This window comes from Cladosporium halotolerans (assembly GCF_011745625.1).
Source record: "Cladosporium halotolerans strain TM138-S3 chromosome Unknown Sca7, whole genome shotgun sequence".
Lineage (NCBI taxonomy): Eukaryota > Fungi > Ascomycota > Dothideomycetes > Cladosporiales > Cladosporiaceae > Cladosporium > Cladosporium halotolerans.
Genome location: NW_027191458.1, coordinates 346,826 through 363,104, shown reverse-complemented (window position 1 = coordinate 363,104; position 16,279 = coordinate 346,826). Strand labels below are relative to the sequence as shown.

The 16,279-nt window shown below is 54.8% G+C and overlaps 4 protein-coding genes across 4 annotated transcripts; 2 read left to right on the top strand and 2 right to left on the bottom strand.

The window, feature by feature from the left end:
- Positions 1 to 55: 55 nt before the first annotated feature.
- On the bottom strand, positions 56 to 3,754 carry WHR41_02871 (uncharacterized protein; the record flags this gene model as incomplete). Its single annotated transcript, XM_069371477.1, has 1 exon — positions 56 to 3,754. One exon carries the CDS (start codon positions 3,752 to 3,754, stop codon positions 56 to 58), a length of 3,699 nt encoding a protein of 1,232 aa, XP_069231602.1.
- A 759-nt stretch (positions 3,755 to 4,513) lies between these two features.
- On the top strand, positions 4,514 to 5,056 carry WHR41_02870 (uncharacterized protein; the record flags this gene model as incomplete). Its single annotated transcript, XM_069371476.1, has 1 exon — positions 4,514 to 5,056. The coding sequence occupies one exon, from the start codon at positions 4,514 to 4,516 to the stop codon at positions 5,054 to 5,056; it is 543 nt and encodes a 180-aa protein (XP_069231603.1).
- A 1,840-nt stretch (positions 5,057 to 6,896) lies between these two features.
- On the bottom strand, positions 6,897 to 8,343 carry hcr1 (Eukaryotic translation initiation factor 3 subunit J). Its single transcript, XM_069371475.1, has 2 exons — positions 7,292 to 8,343; positions 6,897 to 7,238 (listed from the first exon to the last, which is right to left on the bottom strand). The coding sequence occupies exons 1-2, from the start codon at positions 8,095 to 8,097 to the stop codon at positions 7,223 to 7,225; spliced, it is 822 nt and encodes a 273-aa protein (XP_069231406.1). The 5' UTR covers positions 8,098 to 8,343; the 3' UTR covers positions 6,897 to 7,222.
- A 1,153-nt stretch (positions 8,344 to 9,496) lies between these two features.
- Positions 9,497 to 15,075, top strand: WHR41_02868 (uncharacterized protein). The gene is made up of 3 exons (XM_069371474.1): positions 9,497 to 9,745; positions 9,827 to 14,446; positions 14,511 to 15,075. The coding sequence occupies exons 1-3, from the start codon at positions 9,683 to 9,685 to the stop codon at positions 14,889 to 14,891; spliced, it is 5,064 nt and encodes a 1,687-aa protein (XP_069231405.1). The 5' UTR covers positions 9,497 to 9,682; the 3' UTR covers positions 14,892 to 15,075.
- Positions 15,076 to 16,279: the final 1,204 nt, after the last annotated feature.

Here is a 16,279-nt window from a genome sequence, read left to right as displayed (position 1 = left end):
ATCCGATATCATATGTGCTGTTACATGGTACTATTACATTATGATATTGGGTGACCTATCCAACCTTCGACCTCCGCGAACGTTTGCGAGCAGGTTCCTCTTCATATTCACTCTCAACGTCGATTCCTCGCCGTGAAATCGATCTCCTCCGCGACTTCTTTGCCGGCGCCACCTCGCCAGCCTCATCTTCTCCATCTCCCTTCCCAGCAGCCTTCCTCGCAAACTTCTCCTCCCCCTCATCCCCAAACCCCATCCTCCCCCTCTTCGCACCCTCCATCTCCTCCGCCGTCGCCTCCCTCCTTCCCCCACCCACCGGGTCCCAAACCCACCCCTCCCTCAACCACATCCACCTCAAACAAGCCCTGAGCTCCTTATCCAGCGGCAGAACCCTCTTCCACTCCGGCTCGAACTCGGCCCCCTCCACCGCTCCCTTGCCATTATAGTCCTCCGCAACCCCACGCACAACATCCCGGCAGAAAATTCGCCAGCTGTCCCACGCGTACGGCCCACAGCCGGGGATATGCCCGATCTCCAGCGCGCCGGCACAACTCTGCTCATCCTGCTCCAGAAGCTCGTCCCTCTTGATCCCCTTCCCATCGCCCTTAGCAGGATAATGCAGCGTCCGATACCGCACGCCCCTCACCGGCGGACCCGCGAACCACGCCCTCGCGATCGCGACGAGCCGCTTCGCGCGCTGGTTCTGCAAGCCCAGCGAGGCGATCATCTCCACGAGGTCTGCTTCGCTGGCTTGCGAGAGAGCGAGGGGCGTCGGGTAGAGGGCTTTGAGGGACCAGAAGATGGGCGCTGCGGAGCGGCCGGCGGTTTTGTTGAGGAAGGTGACGGCGATGAGGAGCCAGAAGGGCTCGTGGGCGAGTTTTTCTTGGATGAGGCCGAAGTGGGGCGCGGTGATGGGGGGGACGGGGGAGGTGGATGTGCCTTTTGGGGGGCGGGGGAGGGGTTTGGTCGGGGAGGGGGAGAAGAAGGTGCTTGTTTTGCCGGTTTGTTTTCTTTTGGGTTTGGGGGGTGGGGGTGAGGGGGTGGGAGAGCTGAGTGGGGATGAGTCTTCTTGGGAGGGTGCTGGCTCTTTGGCTTCTTGCTTGGGTAGTGACTTTTGTGGGGAGAAGTGCTTGCTGGTAGTACCTGTCATCCTGCGCTTCTTCTCTTCGGAGGATTCGGCATATCTGCCGTCTTCGATGGTCTGACTAGTATGCTCATCGACGTGCTCGTCTTTGTTGCCTTCGATTACATGTGCCAGTCGGCCCAAATCGTCAAGCGGTGGTGGCGATGGGGTCAGTGAGCTTACGCTGCTGAGCGGACTGCTGTAACGTCTCGTCTTCGAATTCCCCGGCAAATGCAACAATGGCCGCTCAGCTTCTTGCTCGCTCTCCTCGTTGGCAGTCTCGATGGCATTGTCTGGTGCTCTATCGCTTCCAACTTCAATATCATTCACTATCCACACCATTGGTGAAGATCCGCGCGGGACATAGCTGAGAGGTATGGCCTTGTCCGGCGTCCTATCGCCAGTCAATGTCTTCTTTAAACCATGATTGCTGAGAGATTCCGTTACAGGGTGCTCTGTTATGACGTCCATGAGATTTTGTGGTAGCTTACAGTCAGGCAGTGCGCGTGTGGATCCAAAGACCTCGCGAGACACATCTTCAATCGATCGGTACAGATCGTCTGTATCTTGTGTCGAGGTGAGCTCGCCGCTGGCAAGTTGTGATGAGAAAGGCCGAGCCTTCGTGCCCGCAGAGTGATCATCGCTCTGGCCATGTCCAGAGGGATCGCCACCAAGACCTGCGCCTAAAAAAGAGCTCGAGTTTGGAAGGTTGGTATTGGCGGGTTGGTTCGGATCCCTGGTATAAAAGTCACTAAACAATGGGAGGTCGCTGGCGCGTTCCATTCGCGATCCTGGCTGAGCAGCTCCGTTCGAACGACTTTCATGTATGATACCTGGGTGATCGGAGCTTTCGTTGGTGGGAGCCTGGCTGCTTTCGACCAGGGGTGGTTCAGGCCGCTGCGTTGTAATATCGTGGTTGCCCTCCTCCACAGCTTGCTCATCGTCGACCTCGCTCTCATTCTCCTCGGACGAAGTTTCTGTTACATGGTCTTGCGCAAGCGCCCCGTCATGCTCGTTCTTTCTTTCTTGTTCAAACTTCCCTTTGCCATCTTCTTCAGGCATGTCCTGAGAACTCATATGAGGGCGGCTTTTCCCCGTGGGACTTGCATCACACTTGGCAGAGGATTTCTGGACTTCGGCATTCTTCACTTCTGCCTCACGTTCGCTCTCGCTATCGCTGCTGTCATCACTACTCTCGCTACCTTCGTCGCTATCGGATTCATCCCGATTGTGCGCGAAATTATTGAAACGTGCAAAGGCAGCTTTAGCATCACCTCTGCTCGAGTATGACGGCACACTGGTAGCCTTCAATGCACTCATGGGTTTGACAGAGCCCCCAAAAGAGCCCGTGTCCATTCGGAGACCGCTGAGGCCTGATGCGCGCTTCTGGTTCGAGGGAACGCTAGCGGGCTGTGGTGTCATCGGGAATGAAAGCGATGTGACTGTCTTTACGACTGGCTTCGTAGTCTGTTGCGTGGGCTTTGTAGAGACGCTTAATTTCGCGGAAGTCTCCGCTTCGCTTGAACACTCTGAGTCTGACTGTTCCGGCGAGGAGGGTGCTGCGTGCTGGGAATTTGGACGTGGCGAGCTGACCTTGCGCTCATTTTGCGGAGGAGAGGCGACAGATCCATTGTTGGTTTGTACGTGTTTTGATGGAGCCTGGGCCTCGCTTTGGTGCTCTGGAACCTCGGCCTGGCTCATATCATTTCCAGTATCGGGAATGTCAAGCTCATCCTGCTGTAGCCACTCCTTATGTGGCCTTGCCAGGAGATTGGTTTGAGCCACTTCCCTAATTGACGGCTGCTCAACATCAGATTCAGCATCATGTACCCAATGTTTCGTCGGTCGCGGAAGCAGGTTCGTTTGCGTCGTCCGTTGCAATAACGATGCATTGATGGGATCCCTTTCCTTTACATCACTGGAAGGTTTGAATGGATTCGCAGGAGCGGAAATTGAAGCGTCTTGAACAGCAGCCTCAGCCGATTGCCCTTTGCTATGGCCAAAGTTGGCAGACTCGCTGTGTTTCGCAGCTTTCAACTTCTGTCTGCGCCGTTGCCGTTTCGAAAGCTTACTCTCCGCTTCTTTTGGTAGCTCGCTCGAAACTTGAGTGAACGAAGTAACAGCTGGCGAGTCTTTGGTGCTCTTGTCGTCTAAAGGTTGACGCTTCGCCTTGGGTGGCGGCACTGTCGGAATAATAGTCTGTGTTTTGGGCTGTTTAATTTTGCTTTTTGAAGGTGGCGGCTGAGACAATGGCGCGAGAGGATGTGGTTTCTCATTCGTCCTTCCGAGCGCCTCGGATTTGGATTCTTCACGCTTCGCCTTTGGTTCGTTGCTGGCAGATGGGTTCTTGCTCTCTTTGCGGACTTTCTGCCTCTGCCGTTTCCGCTTCAAGGCAGATCTACTGACTTGTGACTGCGCCTCTGTTTGAGAAGCTTCCGGCCGAAGCTGAGCCTTCTGCCTTTGGTTCTTGACTTTCGGCGCTCTATCAAGTGGATTGGAACCATCCTTCACTTTGATCGGTTTTGGTGTTCCAAGAGATTTGCCGTCAGTCTTTTGCTTTTTCGAATCGGGTTGCGATGGCGTTTGTGTAGCATCTCCCGAAACTAAAGGCTGGCCACGCTTGCGTTTGGCCATTTTATTATCTTCACTGTGACGCTGCGTGAAACACAAGGCGAAGCCCGCCGATAAATGCGTGCTAATCAAGGAGTGCTGAGAAATTTGCCACGATCAATAGAGAAGTCAATATGCAAGTATGTCGCTATGCAGAAGAAAAAGCTGGCGGGGTGAAACGAGCGTGTGTTTGACAAACGGCGAATGTAAGAGTTTCACATGGGCAAAAGTGATCAATCGAGAATCTCTCGAACCCCAGATTCCCGGTTCGGAGAGCGGGCGTCGGCGCGAGCCGTTGACGCTTCGGCCACCTGTTTCGTGACCTCAAGGCAGGCATCAGGGGACACATGCACGCACATGAGTGCGATTGTGAATTGATCACATTCTCCTCCATTCACGTGCGATGTGACAAGTAACAGCTGACCCTGACATGACGTCTATGATTCCAGGCATAACGCGTGTGACTTATTATGCAAGAAGCAGCAATGAGGCAGGCTGCCCTGTTGGGTAATGGCAGGGCGGCAGGACCCTTATCTTGCATATAGCCGACAAGGTACAGCATGCGGGACAACTTAGCCCTCGGTACACCCAACTCTGTTTCTCCTCACACCGATTCCGCCTAGCAGCATCGAGGTCTTCGTTTGTAGACCCTGCGGCGCTTCGTGGAACCAGTCTCTACCCGACCACGCGTTTCTCCGTGCGCCACATTCATTCTCGAAGCTGTATCGCCAGCGCAATAGCCGACTCACCGTGACCGGCAGAACATCACCGGGCACCTTCACCATGTTGACTTCCAGATCAAATCCCACCAGAGCTGCTTCTGTGGTCGCGTCCAATTGCCGGATTATATCGGCACATCGACGCACCATCCTTGGCTCACCAGTGCAGACCAATCGACACAACTCAACACGGCATGGAATCCAGCAACCGCGCAACGCCACCTCCCGATCAGAACATCTATTCTCACAACTCCGAGACATCGAGAACAATCCTCACATGAACGCAGCGGACAAGCTCCGCAACTCCACACGAATCTTCGCAGAACTTGAGTGCGCCGAGGCATGGTCAGATTTCGACAACATGATGCGCGAAAGTCTGGGCGGCCGAATACCCCTCGACAGCGAGTACAGCTTCAGCCAAACCTACTACCTCAAAGGCGCGAGAATTGCCGACACGCAATGGACGGCCTCTAAGCTGGCGGTCTCGGCACCGTTGAGCGACGCGGGATTGATGCCTAGGATATCGCGATTACTTGGTCTTTCTTGGGCGGCGTTGGGGTTTCCGGTGGCCATGTACCAGGTCATTAAAAGTGATGCGAGCGTGTGATTTGCCTTTTCGGAAGGCTTTTGCATGACCCAAAAGTAACGTTTGCTGGGCTCGGTTTTCGCTATATGCATGGCGGGGCGTTATGGTCTTTGCGATGAGTTTCATGGACTCACCGCAAACGCATCCGAGTTGATCATAGGAGCTTCTTGGCGTAGCGAGGCTAGATGTATGCATTGACAAGCCGCGAGATCCCTTGGTCATGGAAGTCGATGACCGCTCGTTCGTATCAAGCTTGGTGATCTTGATTTCAAAGTATATGTGGTCGGCATTGAATATTGTGAGTGCTGTGGCGCTGTGAAGGCTCTCACATTACTCCAGCTGGTTTCAACATTAAACCTCACTTCAGCTTCCCAAAAGGCGCTAGCTCGCCCCGCATCGCATTTGGCCCCCCATTCCTCCTGCCATGATCGCTGCTGTCTCCCGACAACTCTTGCAGATACCTTAAGGTGTCACCAACACTTTGAAAAGCGCTGCTCTGCACGCTGCCGCAGCAATCTTCTCCCTCAGTGGCTCGCTCCTTTTTCGCAGCCGCCAGCTGGTTTAAGCGAAACCTCGGCATCCTTGGCGGAGGAATGATCGTACCTTGCATGCCTGGGCCTACCTGACGCCTCCTTTCCTCCTACTCTTTCACCATCATTGGTTGTTCCGCTTCTGCGCACAAATACCTTATCATGTCGGTGACGATCGCTATGCGTGGCATTCGCGGTCCATGCTTTCTTGGAAATCACGCATCGGCCGCGAGTCTTGTGTCTAGGTTCACTGGGCGGCACTATTCATCGGGGAAGCCCTCGGAATCGCAAGTTTGGTTGCGCCTTCAAATTTCCCATAGAAGAAATCGGCTGCGAACCATCAACGCAAATCAACAACTAACAGATGTCGCCAAAATGCGGAATGCCATCCGGGTTTACAAAGACATCGATGCCTTGGAATGCGCCATGCGAATTGACAAAGTGATGGAAGAAGTAATGGAGGAAACCGAGGATGAAGAAACTGTTCCGGAAGATTGTGATGACGACGGCGTTGATTTTTGGGAGTTGATGGAGTTACTGCACGCCGCAACCGTAAGCACCGTTTTCGCCCCATGGTCTGATGTCGACGTCCTGGAGCGGACACTGCGTGCTATGGAGTGCCTAGTTATTCTCTCGGTGCTCGCTCCTGTGGCATCCTTACACGATGTTCTGAGAATTCTCAATCAATGGGCTGATAAGTAAGAACGTCGCTGCCTGGCAACATTACGCAACGCGAAGCCTAACGCCCATCATCTTCACCATGGGAAGCGAACGAATAATAAGCAACGTCAATGGCCGCTCCACAACTCTATTTTTCGAGCTGGAGGTGCTGCGTGAGCCGTCTGTTGATCTGGTGGGCGGTGGTGAGGGCTGATGGTCTGCAGAAACGATTCATGAAGAATATCGGCATTGTGTGTTCGAGTGTGATGTCTGTCGGAAGAGTTGTTACTCGGGCAGACGCAGAGTAGTCAACAGAGGACCAGTGAAGGAGACTGATTGCGAGTGTTACACAGCATGTATTGCCAAGGACCCTGTCCCTTGTTGGATGCATTACCACTGCCCTCGCTTGATAGCAGTCCCGTCTGCACCTTACGCTGGCGTCTTAGCCTACCGTGTCTGTGAACAATGTACCTGGCATTAGCCTGAGATTGTTGTGAGATCAACAGCAGGCTTCTGGTCGGGTGGCACCATGCACAGAAGTAGAGTGTCTCTTGAACTGAGTGTGAGTGTTTATAAATACCTTCCAGGCGCTGAAGGGAGCGGTCAGAGGCTTTCGACGGGAAACAGCCGTGGTGCTAAGTTTTACCACTGAAATGGAAATAGGAAATGGACTCGATGAACCTTGGAAATTCGTTTTCTCAGAAAAACTACCGTGCTTTCTACCAGAAAGTGAAAGGCTTGCCGGATGAGACAAAAAAAAAGAGACCCCTTTTTCTACCAGATTATTAAAATACCGTGAGGAGAGCGCTCTTGTAACCCATGCGATCGAGAAGAAACGCCTATAGGAAATGAACTTATTGCCATGCGCGGCGGAAGGCCTTTTCGGTCGTTCGGCGCGGTCGCGAAGCGGAAGCCTCGGGCGAGTTGGGATATCGTCGAAGAATTGACGCTGGGGCGAGAGGAAATGTAGTAGCCGTCGTGGGGAGGAGCGGGTTGCTCACATGAAGTCGTCACTGTTTTGTGCTTAGAAATATCAAACATGCAGTCTCAAGCGCCGGGAACTTACTCATCGAGTCCGTCATCGTAGGCCATGGTGTCGGCCCTGGTGCTGACATCCTTGGATGCAACAACCGAGGGCTTGGTCTTCGCAGCCTTGGTCTTCTTACCGCCCTTCTCGGCAGCCTTCTCCTCCTTCATCTTCTCGTTGCTCATGGTGGACAGACCAGTAGAGATCTTGCGGATCTGGTCGCTGTTGAGGTCCTTGACGAGCTGCTTGGCGAAGTCCTGCATGAAGATTGCGTATTGCGGCTTCTTGGAGTTCTGGGTGAGAAGGCCGGTGAGCACCTCGTTGAGCTTCCTGAACTCAGCGGGTGTCGACGGCTTGAAGAGCTTCATGCTGGAGAGGTCGACGGCGGAAGCGGGGTCCTCGGACTCCTGCACCGTGACGGCCTTGTTCGCGCCGCGGTTGTTGGAGATGCCGATGTTGCCGAACATGTCCTCTGCGTTGGCCAGATCACTCGCCTTCTCCTCCTCGCGCAGGCGGGCGCGCTTCTCGGCCTCGGTCTCATCGTCGCTCTCAGCCTCCATGTCCTCCTCCATCTTCTTGCGCATGTTCGCCTGGCGCTTCTCTTCTATGCGCTGGCTCTTGCTCTTGTGGTTCGCCTTAGCCTCGGCCTCGGCCTTGGCCTTGGCCTCAGCAGCCTTCTTTTCCTTCTCGCGCTCAACCTCGCTGTCCTCCGCAGCGTCCCAGGACTCAAGAACATCGTCGTCATCCTCCTCATCGTCAAACTTACCACGGCGGGCGGCAACAACAGGAGGCGAGGACGGGGGAGTGCTCTCGGACTCCTCGTCGTCCCAAGCGGATGGCGCCATGTTTGCGATTTTGTGCGTGTGCGGGTGGTTGTTTTGAATGCGAAGCCGGTCGCGCTGAGTCACAGCGGGGCTGATATAGTCGTGTGCGCTTGGGAGGAAAGGGTGCCGGTCTCTTTGTTAAAGGGTAGAGAGTAGAAGGGAAGTCACAAGACCCTGTTTGCGAGTGCGCGACGGCTGTATTAAAAGTAGGGGATCGGAAGGAGGGGAGAGAAAGGGAGTGCGGCCTTCAAATGGTTGGTGGGGGCGAGCGAGCGTTGTGTCATCGTGCAAGGCTGGCTGCAAATAATTCTTAGCGTCCTCGGGCGCGTTAGCGTCCTGCCGCGATGGTGCGACACCCAATGAACTCCCTATACTGTTTTACACTTTACATATAACAGCCCCTGGAGGGGGATTTTGAGGCTTCAAGCCAACCTTGGTTGCCATCGGATTTGAGGTTCATAACCGTTTGTCGACCGGGCTTTGACGCGTCGATATATGCCCACGTGACCTTGCATTCGCACTCTTCGCGCCGCCTCGTGATGCGCAAATCAACTCGTTTTAATACGGCCTTGCCTTGAGCTCGAGAGTTTTAGTCTCAGTCAACAACCCATGTGCAAGGATGCATGGAGCCTCATGTGTCCTCATGGCTATCTGGTTGGGCAGTAATCGATCCTTCCTCCGTGCAGCGTTGCTACAGGTCGGGGCCTGTGTTTGGGCAGCAAGCTCTAACCCCAACCCTAACCCTATTAAACACTCGGGCTTTTGGGTCTGCGCCTGTGCAATCGCCTTGCTAAGACGAACGTAGTTGCACCATCCCTATATGATTATTGTTGATTGCCATTGTAATCTTTGTGTGGGTTTGAAGTGGTAAATATGCGTGGGTGTGCCCATGTGCTGGACATTGACCTGGACATGAAAGTCGGCGCCGGAGGTCTGATCGTCCGGGTGACCATCCTCTGCGCATTTGGAGGCATCCCACCTACACATCGCATGCAACATTGAATCGCCGTGAATAGGTTGCTCTGACACCGTGAATGAGCTGTCATCGAACACTTGTCGAAAGGAAGAATCATACAGGGCCCCCAAACAATACATTGCCATCGTCACGTGTGGATTGAAGCAATGAACGTTCGTCAAATAATACATGTCTCAAGTCAGTGCCATTATGCAAGTGCATCCTACTAATAAGGTAGCATTACCGCACGATAATCCTCGGGCGACAGCTGAGCATAGGTTGTTGCTCGTCCATCCAAATACTGCATGTGATTCCACCACAAGTTTCACTGCCCAGGAGTTTGACGAAGTTGAAGATCACAGCCTCCATCATTGAGCGCACGGCCCGCTTGGCAGCGTCGTCGGCTGTCGACGCAACGCAAGCTTGCAGCTCGCTGATGGCATACAAGCTACGACTCCTTTCCGCCTGCACAACCTCACATCTACCCACACTGCTCCTTACACGCCGTCACGAATCCCGTTCGCTCCTTTGATCCTTTGGTACCGCGACTGAAGGGTTTGTGCCGCCTCACTTCTGCTACGGGCGACTCGTCCTAAAGGGGAAACGTTGCATTGAGGCCAAACACGCGCGCTGCGCTACCACGACAACAACATGGCTTCCCAACTCCCCATCAAGTTCACGGAACTGGTTTCTTTGACCTCCTGTGGCGTCCAGGTGAGTAATTTTCTAGCTCAGAGCGTTGCGGTTGCAAGCGACAATGCCCCAAACACAAACACATACTGACGCCTGGAGCAGCCGGCGTCGATAGGTTTCAACTCATGTACATTAGAATCCGATTCCTTTGTCTGCGTGCGGCAACAGGCCGAGGGAAGCGCCTCTCCCGAAGTTCTGATCGTCGACCTGAAGAATGGCAACAACGTAATGAAGCGGCCCATCAAGGCCGATAGCGCCATCATGCACTGGTCAAAGCAGGTCATCGCGCTCAAGGCCGGCGGCAAGACGCTGCAGATCTTTGATCTGGCGCAAAAGAGCAAGCTGAAGAGTGCTACAATGGCGGAGGATGTGGTTTACTGGAAGTGGTTCAGCGAGACCTCGCTTGGCCTGATCACGGACACCAGCGTCTACCACTGGAACATCTTCGACCCGGCGCAAGCTAGCCCGGCCAAGGTTTTCGACCGCAACCAGAACCTGTCGGGCTGCCAGATCATCAACTACCGCGTGGCCGATGACGAGAAGTGGATGGTGGTGGTTGGCATCTCACAGCAGAACAACCGCGTGGTGGGAAGCATGCAGCTTTACTCGAGAGATCGCGGCATTAGCCAGTCTATCGAGGGTCATGCTGCAGCTTTCGGCACTCTGCGCTTGGAAGACGCACCCGCAGACTCCAAGCTCTTCACTTTTGCGAACCGTACAGCGACTGGCGCGAAGCTTCACATTGTCGAAGTGGACCACCAGGCGCCGAACCCGGTTTTCCAGAAGCGCGCGGTGGACATCTACTTCCCTCAGGAGGCCGCCAACGACTTCCCGGTTGCCATGCAGGTGTCGAGCAAGTACAAGGTGATCTACTTGGTGACCAAGTACGGCTTTATCCACCTCTACGATCTCGAGACCGGCACCACCATCTTCATGAACCGGATCTCCAGCGACACTATCTTCACAACCGCTCCCGACAGCGATTCATCCGGCATTGTTGGCGTTAACCGCAAGGGTCAAGTGCTCGCGGTGTCCGTTGACGATACTACCCTCATCCCCTACCTCCTCCAGAACCCCGAGAATGCGGAGCTTGCGTACAAGCTGGCATCAAGAGCTGGACTGCCCGGCGCGGACTCTCTCTATCAGCAGCGCTTCGATCAACTTCTCTCCTCCGGCGACTACCAATCAGCAGCGAAGACGGCCGCGAATTCACCTCAAGGCTTCCTCCGCACACCTCAGACAATCGAGAAGTTCAAGTCTGTACCGCAGCAGCAGGGCCAGCTCTCTGTCATCCTGCAGTACTTCGGCATGCTTCTCGACAAGGGCAAGCTTAACGAGCATGAGACTCTTGAGCTTGCGAGGCCCGTCCTGCAGCAGGGCCGCAAGCACCTGCTTGAGAAGTGGATGAAGGAGTCCAAGCTCGCCTGCTCCGAGCAGCTTGGTGATCTTGTCCGTGTTCACGACGCCAACCTCGCGCAGCAGATCTACCAGGAGGCCGGAGCTTCCCAGAAGGTCATTGCCGCCATGGCCGAGTCCGGCAACTTCGAGCAAATCCTGCCTTACTCGCAATCGGTTGGCTACACTCCGGATTTCAACGGTCTTTTGCAGCACATTGTCCGTGTAAACCCGGAGAAGGGCGCCGAGTTTGCCACTGCCATCGCGAAGGAGAACATCAACCTTATTGATGTGGAGCGCACCGTCGACATCTTCCAGTCTCAGGGCATGGTTCAGCAGGCAACTGCGTTCCTCCTCGACGTTCTGTCCGCCAACCAGCCTGAGCAGGGCCACCTCCAGACCAGACTCCTCGAGATGAACCTCATGAACGCTCCCCAAGTCGCAGACGCCATCCTCGGCAACGAGATGTTCTCTCACTACGATAGGCCCCGCGTTGCACAGCTCTGCGAGAATGCCGGCCTCCTGACCCGTGCGCTTGAGCACTACGAGGATCCCGCTTCTATCAAGCGTTGCATCGTTCAGACGGACAAGATTCCTGAAGAGTTCCTGATGAACTACTTCGGTCGTCTCACCGTCGAGCTGGCTCTTGAGTGCCTCGACGAGATGCTCAAGGTCAACATCCGCCAGAACCTGCAGGCAGTTATCAACATCTCCAAGAAGTACTCTGATCTATTTGGTCCTACCAGAATCATTGATTTACTTGAGAAGTACCGCACCGCTGAGGGTCTCTACTTCTACCTTGGTGGCATTGTCAACATTACCGAGGATGAGGATGTCACTTTCAAGTACATCGAGGCTGCGACCAAGATGGGCCAGCTCCAGGAGGTTGAGCGTATCTGCCGCGAGTCCAATTCCCTGAATGCCGAGAAGGTAAAGAACTTCCTCAAGGAGGCCAACCTGACCGAGCAGCTGCCTTTGATCATCATCTGCGACCGCTTCAACTTCGTCCACGATTTGGTGCTGTACCTTTACAAGAACCAGCAGTTCAAGTCCATCGAGGTTTACGTCCAGCGCGTCAACCCAGCTCGCACTCCTGGCGTTGTTGGTGGTCTCCTCGATGTTGACTGCGATGAGAACATCATCAAGGGTTTGCTCAGCTCCGTGTCTCCAATGAGCATCCCAATCGATGAGCTTGTCCAGGAGGTCGAGTCTCGCAACCGCCTGAAGCTGCTTCTGCCTTTCCTCGAGGCTACATTGGCGTCCGGTAACCAACAGCAGGCTGTCTTCAACGCGCTTGCGAAGATCTACATTGACTCCAACAACGACCCCGAGAAGTTCCTCAAGGAGAACAACATGTATGACACGCTCACCGTTGGCAAGTACTGCGAGAAGCGTGATCCCAACCTGGCCTTCATTGCCTACAGTAAGGGCAACAACGACCTTGAGCTCATCAGCATCACCAACGAGAACTCCATGTTCCGTGCTCAGGCTCGCTACCTCATCGAGCGCGCCGACCCGGAGGTCTGGTCTTACGTTCTCTCTGAGAACAACATCCACAGGCGTTCGCTTGTCGACCAGGTCATCTCGACTGCTGTCCCGGAGAGCACTGACCCTGAGCGCGTCTCTATCGCCGTCAAGTCTTTCATTGATGCCGACATGCCCGTTGAGCTGATCGAGCTGCTTGAGAAGATCATCCTTGAGCCGACCACCTTCAGCGACAACGCCAACCTTCAGAACCTTCTTATGCTCACTGCTGCCAAGTCTGACCGTGGACGCGTTGCCAACTACATCCAGCAGCTCGATGCTTACAGCCCCGAGGACATTGCTCAACAGTGTATCGAAGTTGGCATGTACGAGGAGGCTTTCCTCATTTACAAGAAGGACAAGAACCACTCTTCCGCTACCAACGTCCTTGTCGACCACGTCGTCAGCATTGATCGTGCCCAGGAGTATGCCGACCAAGTCGACATTCCCGAAGTGTGGAGCAAGGTGGCCAAGGCACAGCTCGACGGTCTGCGTGTCACTGACTCCGTTGAGTCGTACATCAAGGCCCAGGATCCCTCGAACTACAACGAGGTTATTGAGACTGCCACCCACGCCGGCAAAGACGAGGATCTCATCAAGTACCTCCGCATGGCGCGCAAGACTCTCCGCGAGCCGCCTATCGATACTGCTCTCGCATTCTCCTTCGCTCGCACCAACCAGCTTCCCGAGCTCGAGGACTTCCTCCGCGGCACTAACGTCGCTAACGTCGAGGAGTCTGGTGACAAGGCTTACGAAGAGGGTTACCACGAGGCCGCCAAGATCTTCTTCACTTCCATCTCTCACTGGGCCAAGCTTGCCACCACTCTCGTGCATCTCGAGGATTATCAAGCTGCTGTCGAATGCGCCCGCAAAGCAAACAAGGTCAAGGTCTGGAGACAGGTCAACGAGGCTTGCGTTGCCAAAAAGGAATTCCGTCTTGCCCAGATCTGTGGTCTCCACCTCATCGTCGATGCCGAGGAGCTCCAAGTCCTCGTCGAGCAGTACGAGCGCAATGGCTACTTCGACGAGCTCATTGCTCTTCTCGAAGCTGGCCTCGGCCTGGAGAAAGCGCACATGGGTGTTTTCACTTCCCTTGGCGTGGTGCTCTCCAAGTACCATCCTGAGCGCGTCATGGAGCATCTGCGTCTCTTCTGGGGCAGGATGAACCTTCCGAAGGTGATCACAGCTTGCGAGGTGGCTCACCTCTGGCCTGAGCTTGTTTTCGTGTACACTCACTACGACGAGTACGACAACGCTGCTCTGGCTATGATGGAGCGTGCAGCCGACGCCTGGGAGCACCACAGCTTCAAGGAGACGATCGTCAAGGTCGCCAACTTGGAGATCTACTACAAGGCTCTAAACTTCTACCTGCAGGAGCAGCCTTCCCTCATCACAGACCTTCTTCAGGTCCTCACTCCTCGCATCGATACCAACCGTGTTGTGCGCATGTTTGAGAAGTCCGACAACATTCCGCTCATCAAGCCCTTCCTGCTCAACGTGCAGACCCAGAACAAGCGCGCGGTCAACGATGCCATCAACGACCTGCTCATCGAGGAGGAAGACTACAAGACCCTCCGCGACAGCGTGGAGAGCTACGACAACTACGAGGCCGTCGCGCTCGCGCAACGCCTCGAGAAGCACGACCTCGTCTTCTTCCGCCAGATCGCCGCCAGCATTTACCGCAAGAACAAGCGCTGGGACAAATCCATCGCCCTGTCGAAGCAGGACAAGCTGTACAAGGACGCCATCGAGACTGCCGCCATCTCGGGCAAGACCGAGGTCGTCGACGAGCTCATCAACTACGTAAGTTTTCCTTGTCATCAAGCCACCAATCACTCAGAACCAACAACTAACAATCGCATCCCAGTTCGTCGACATCGGCAGCAAAGAATGCTTCGTCGGCATGCTCTACGCCTGCTACGACCTCCTCCCGCTGCACACCGTCATGGAGCTCACCTGGCGCCACGGCCTCACCGACTTCTCCATGCCCTTCATGATCAACTACATGTCCCAGCAGGCCGCCGCCATCGACTCCCTGCGCCGCGACAACGACGAGCGCAAGGCCCGCGAGGCCTCGCAGACGAAGCCCGAGGACGACGGGCCCATCCTGGGCCAGAGCAGGCTGCTGCTCACCCAGGGCCCCATCCAGCAGCAGCAGACTGCTGCGCCGCCCATGGCGGGCGGGATGTATGGTGGGGGTGCTAATGGGATGGTGCCGCAGGCGACGGGGTTTGGGGGGTTTAGGTGAGGGAGAGAAGGGGGAGAGTGTATGTTAGGTAGGGAGAGAGAGGGGCGTGGATGGTGAAAGTTGTTGCATTGTGGGACGGTTTGTGAGTGTGGGATGTGGTTTGGCTTGGTTTCTTTTTCTTCTTTTGCGGGCGGAGCGCTGTACAGTACATTACCCGTAGCTTACTCCTTTTTTTTTATCTTGATTGTTTGGGTTCAAGGGTTACTTTACGTGAAGTACCGCTGTTTTGCTCATCGAGGAAATGTGTGTTTTCAGAGAGCTGGGGGAGAAGGCAGCACCCTACCTTATTAGACCCCATCATCGAGGACTCAACCAGGAAGATGAGAATAGGGAAACTCCTAACCCAAGTGCGCGACTTTCACGCGCGTCCTGATCCCGATCGATCCTTCGCCCGATCACGTAAAACCCGCCCGTCCACGAACTCACTTTGGCTATAGCGGTTCCGAATCATTTCATCGCGAGAAGTAACCACGCCCTACCTTAGGTAAACACACCCGTGCCCGGCTTTACTAGAGCACACGCGACTCTAGGCCGTCCCCAGCCGACGTCTGAGACTGAAGTCCGTTCTCGTGCCCTTATGGACCGACTTACCCGAGGGCGAGGAGCGTCGTCGGAGGGCGGAGGAATCGCTCGCGAGGGAAGATGGAGAGGTGGCGCGAGGGGCGGTCCTGCTGTCGCTGTCAATTACATCGAGATGTCGAAGATTGGACGATGGACTACGAGGTGTTGTCGGAGAGTAAAGTGGTTCCCTACGCCCGACGTGAAGTCGGGACGAGAGGCGGGGGGTGAGGTGTGCATGCGAGAGGTCTGGACTTGGGGCGCTTTTGGGATTTGCCGTTTGTCCGTGGGATAGACCTAACGGGGAATGATTATTCTTTTTCTGGGATTATTCTGGTGCATAGTGAAAGTGAGGGTGTTTTACTTTTGCGGAGGGGTCGCTTGCCGAGGTGGGAAAGGGGAAATCTGGGGTTTTCGCTCGCGTGGTGATGTACTTGCACCCGTACCTTTGGGTGAAGGAGCAGGATCGCAGGGTTTGCATGTTTATTTCCGGACCGTGGCTGCGGTGATCAGGTCATTGATGCGTCTCAGACAGATGATATGCGGTGTAATCCTCAACGACAGGCAGTAACGCTGGTCGCGGGATGTCAGCGGCCGAGGCGGCATGGGATGATACGGCTGTGTGGTGGGAGCGGAAGAAGCAAGCAAATACACGGGTGCGACGGTTGATAAGGCGATTGAGCCATTGTTTGTTTGGATGATGTGCGGATAATAAGCTACAGAAGATGGCACAAAACAATATTCACAGGGGACGTCGCAGAACCTCGACATAGTCACTACTTTGGTCCATACCAAGAAATGACAAGAACAAAAAGTGACGATCGTGATCG